The 5142-nt window shown below is 37.7% G+C and overlaps 1 protein-coding gene across 1 annotated transcript; it reads right to left on the bottom strand.

The window, feature by feature from the left end:
• Positions 1–3007: 3007 nt before the first annotated feature.
• On the bottom strand, positions 3008–3649 carry LOC110020441 (auxin-responsive protein SAUR64-like). The gene has a single exon (XM_020718542.1). The coding sequence runs from the start codon at positions 3615–3617 to the stop codon at positions 3162–3164; it is 456 nt and encodes a 151-aa protein (XP_020574201.1). The 5' UTR covers positions 3618–3649; the 3' UTR covers positions 3008–3161.
• Positions 3650–5142: the final 1493 nt, after the last annotated feature.

Raw genomic sequence — 5142 nt, forward strand, 5'->3', positions numbered from 1 at the left:
AGATCAGAGTTTGGAAGAGGAGCTAAAGTCCAATGTTCTACACCGAATGTCCAAATCGAACGAATGATGTCAGCTCCTGTAGCCACCGACCATCGCCGATCATTGTTGGCCACCCCTGCTTGACGCAATGAAACTGCTTGTGGAATCAACACTTGCACATAGGAATCCTGACATACGATCCAAAGTAACAAAACACAAAACAAGGAAGCGCTTTCCCCAAAAATGTTGTACCGACGCGCCCCGGAAGACGATGCATCAACACACCCCAAAAATAACAAAACAACACACCCTATATACAATAACTTTCCCCAAAGTCCAAATGTTTTCTCCATACAACTCGCAACTACGCCTTGCAACCTACGTGTTGCAACCTACTTGATTCACCACAATTGCAATTTGTTACCACATCAATAATAGCCAACTGATGCTATCATGACTCCTCGCTAAGTCTATGTGATCAACTGTAGCCTACGTAGCTAACAACTCACATACTGGTTCACTGAAGTTATTTCAGCTCCAAACTTTGGTTTTTGCGGCCTATGGACTACATCATAGCTCTCGCTAAGAACAATGCGGTCCACAAATCGTGTAGATTTTTACTCTGATCCCGCTTTCTACGAATGTCATTACAGCTCGTTGCTATGGGTTGCATGGCTCACAGGTCGCGCAACTCTCAATTTTGTCCTCTATGCATTGTTCATTACAATGACATATGTGACCAACTAGGAACAACATGACTCATAGTTTGTGCAACTCTCGACTTTAGCCTTTGCGGTTTACTAACATTATTGTAGCTCATCGCTATGACCAATTATGACCTACATGCAACACAATTTGTGCAACTCTGGGCTTCGCTCTTTGTGGCCTACGAATATCATCATAGCTCACCACTAAAATCATTATGAACTCTGGTCTTTGTGGCCTATAAACATCAGTGCAGCTCATCATTACAGTATATGTGACTAACTACAATCTCTACGACAAGTTAGCATTGCAACTATTGTCTACAATATTCACGATAGGCTACTGCATTCATAACAACCAGTTATGATTTTTGTGTTGTATACCTCCATCTTCTCTAATTTTGGAGAAAAGTAGATCTGTATACTCATAATTACATAGTGAATTATTTATATTAGGTTAAGACTCATTATTATTATTAATTTTTGAGAGTTTTCCATATAAAAAATCGAGGTGTCTCCTCTGATATACTTCTCTTTTATCTGTGTATGTGTTGGATCTTCGTCTAATGCTAACTTATACTCTACTACCACAAATCATCTGGCACACAATATTTAGCATGATTAGTTCTCTTAAAATTTATAAAATCTAGATTATAAATACAACTTAGAAGCCAACTAACCACTTAGAATTTATTAAATCATGATTTGCAAAATTCACGATTTCTCTCTCCAGTTAAATCCTTCCTGTGGTTGAACATGGTCTAATTATTAGGTGTGGTGAGCGCACGCAGATCCGCACGCAATAATCGCTCATGAACATGCCCTTAAATCGCTGCACTATATTTTTGACTTGCGTCTGTAATTGCGCCTAAATTTTAGCATTTCCACAAAAGTTAATGATGGATATAACCAAATTTCCCAAAAATACAAAATATTAAACATGCTAAATATTTTAGTAGAATTTATAAAGATAAAAAAAATTAAGATGCCAAAAAATTTTCAGATTTTCACTTCTCTAAGATTTTATTAATTTAATTAAAGCTCTAACGAATGATCAATTTAAGCCCCTATTAAAAGCTTGATGTTTGAGAAGCAAATGAGTTGGCTAAATAAAGCATGGCTCAAATCCATTAAAATCTTATTTTTTTAAGCTTCATAAATTTAGCTTTTAAAACTCTCTTATTCTTTCGAATGAGCCAATAATTTTTAGCTTTATGAATCATCTTAGGAATAACTGAGCTTAAATTGAAGCTGGAACTAGCTTCTAATTGTTAGCTTCAACGCAATCAAAAAAATTCATATGGAACTTTCCGTGCCGTCTCTTGTGCAGCTGGACATGATCTGTATGCAATGCTCAATTAATCAAATGTCAAGTCTCTAGTAAATCCAATAATATCGTGGAAGTTCAACAGAAAAGGGCAAAGAGATACGATTAAAAAAGACGCACAGGCGAAAGAGCAAACTCCAACAGACCAGCGAAAGAACAATATGTGTATCTGACCTGCAACCCCACTGATTCGGGCTTAAACTTTAGAGGCCGGATGAATGCATTGCATCCGAACTAAGAGCAAAGACAAAGGCCAATCTAGCAGAACACAAGCATCAGCTGGCCTCTCGCCACAATCTGACTCAGGGAATGATTCAACATCGCGATCCATCTCACATACTCCCATGAGATTCCTTATTAACTATGAATACGAAAAAGACATCATAAGAGCTTATAACTCTCCTATTAAAGGAGTGACAATAAAGACTTGTAACTAGACTATTAAAAACAAAGACAATAAAGACATGTAAACTTACTACTAAAGCACCGGCAATAAAGATCTTTAACTCCCTTTTAAATAAGGGTAATAAAAATCCATAACTCTTCCATTAAAATAGAGGTAAAAATGTATTTTTAAACACAATCATTCTTTTTCTTATAAATAGAGAGCACATTACATAAAAAAAAGGGTTTTTTCCTTCTCAACTTTTCTCATATAACAAGAACCCTCTCATTCACGTTAACTTTTATATATAAAATGGGTCAAACAGCTTGAGATATTTCAATTCACCACTCCCCTGCCAAGTACTATTTTATTTCTTTCTCTCCTTTTGTTTCTCCTATTATTCATACCGCACCACTTCTTATGCATGGGTCAAAAAATTTAAATTCCACAATAGTGCATCCAGAAGTACTTCTCTTTTTCTCCGGCTTTGATAAATAGATTTAACATGATCCGTAGAATCTCAAGACTACAGATGCAAAAGTTCATCGTGGCCGGAAAAATATAAAGTCCCCTCAAAATGCTCCAATCCCATATTTTGAGAAAGGAAATAAATAAATCCAAAAAACAAGCACAAATTTTAAAAGAGAAAAAACTTGGAATAAAAACAGAGCAATTATATACAAATTGAACGACCAGAACTAGCCGTTGAAGCCTCACAACACTCAGGCCTCCTCTTCAAACACAGAGTAAGAAGAAATTTCAGATCTCAGATTTTAGAACAAGGTTTAATCACAACCCCGTCGCCGTCGGCGGCGGAGGCGGCGGTGGCGTGGCAGCTCTTTTCCATAAGCGAGACGAGGTGGTCCATCAGCTCCTCCTCACAGGGAACGCGCAGTGGGCCGCAAGACCCATATCCAAACTCCTCTTTTGCAACCTCCAGCAGAACGCGAAAGATTGGGTGTTGTAAATACTTGAGCGGCACAAGGAATCGCTTTCCCCCTTTGGCGTAGAAGACGAAATGACCTTTGCTCCTCTTTCTTCTTCCTTCCTTCGAAGCCAGCCATCGCCATTTGCTCGCTAGTAGCTCGCCAAGCTTGTACGAGTTCGAGCTCATAGGTGCCTTACGAAGGAGAAAGGAGGAGTTTTGGGGGAGATGATAGGGGGAGAGGGATGTGGACGAGCGATTGAGGGCGACCATATCTGCGCTGGCGAGGAGAGTCATGTGACTATCTTGAGCTTCCCACTGTATTCATGTAATTAACTCGGCTTATCTTTATGGGACTCAACGAAAAGGACGGTTTGTCTTTTTCCTTGCTTAAAGTGCTGGTGGGATGTTGTCAATAAAAATGTGAAAATGATGGGAGACTGTTGATCGTTAAAAATTTTAATTTTATTAATTATTAAAATTTTGGAGTAGTTATATGTTTATACCGCCCAATTCTTATGATATTTATATATCTAAAATTTAAATTTTATTTTTTTTCTGTACCATATAAGTCACCACTCTAATTAATTTTCTCTATCTCAAATGAATCTTGAAGCATTATACAGATATCAAAGCGATTTTTAGAGATACAGATATCAAAGCGTTTTTTAGAGCAAAAAATATTCAAATTTTCATAAAAAATGAGTCTAAACTCTAATTTCATCAAACTTACAGTCAAACTGACCGGCTTGACGAAAAGAACTCAATGTTACCAAAAGTTGTCTAATCTGAATTAAATCAAGCCTCAATCAAGTGTTAAACCATATTTGTAACTTTTGCAAACACATTTGAAATGTCAAACATATGTTAAATCTAATGAGTTCATAGGCAAACGTCTCAACAAGGCAAATCCAACAAGCTTAAAATTACTCAATTCCGTCATTGTGAAGGTACTCAAATTTGCACCAAATGTTGTATGATCAAAAAAAGTATTTTAGACCGTCCAATCAAAGTGATTTTTGTTCCAGCATTAATTGCACCCAGAACTCTAAAAATAGAGTCTCGCCCCTCAAATGAAGGAGAGAAGAGTTTGTTGTTTAAGAAAGAGCTTGAAACTTCGAGAATGAGCTGAAGTCTAGTACTACTTCTGCTACTGTCGATCACCACTGACTGTCGTCGATCAGCGCAAACCACTATAGAGCACCTCGGACCATCGTCAACCACCGTCTTCAACAATCGATCAAAACCTATCGTCGCTGACCACCACCCGTTGGTCGTCACCAATCGCTATCAATCACCGTTCGTTCCTTGCAACAAATTCATCACCACGTCGACGTTGTAACTTGGGAGACCTAATAACATTTTCCCGCCTTTGAGACAAGTGGTTACAATTGTAATTAGCTTTTTATAGTGTAACTCTCCAGCTGAACCAAATCCAGTGGTTTTTTCCTTTATGGATTTTCCACTTAAAATTTTTTGTGACATTACTAGTTATATTATTTCTTCTAGGTCTGTATTGAATCTTCGTACCACATTAAGACAATAATTTGCTACTCTCATACCACAAATTTTTTTGGTATGCATTAATTTTGGCTCCATATATGGGAACAAAAATCCCACCACCGAAGTACTAGTGTGGTTTAATACATGGCCTCCAGACTCAATATTCGTCATAACGGAGCATCCCACCTCAACACTCATCGTTACAAGGGGCAATCACGAAACCAATGACGACATGCCTCTTCATCTTACCGCCCTGAAAGATGTTTTCCTTCCAATGAAGGTGTCTTAGGTCCTTCTTTAGAAGACAGAATGAGCAGAA

Source organism: Phalaenopsis equestris, unplaced genomic scaffold, assembly GCF_001263595.1.
Source record: "Phalaenopsis equestris unplaced genomic scaffold, ASM126359v1 Scaffold000096, whole genome shotgun sequence".
Lineage (NCBI taxonomy): Eukaryota > Viridiplantae > Streptophyta > Magnoliopsida > Asparagales > Orchidaceae > Phalaenopsis > Phalaenopsis equestris.

Bases quoted from the DNA above. Each gene is read 5' to 3' on its own strand.
- LOC110020441 (XM_020718542.1), bottom strand. From the start codon at position 3,617: ATGACTCTCCTCGCCAGCGCAGATATGGTCGCCCTCAATCGCTCGTCC.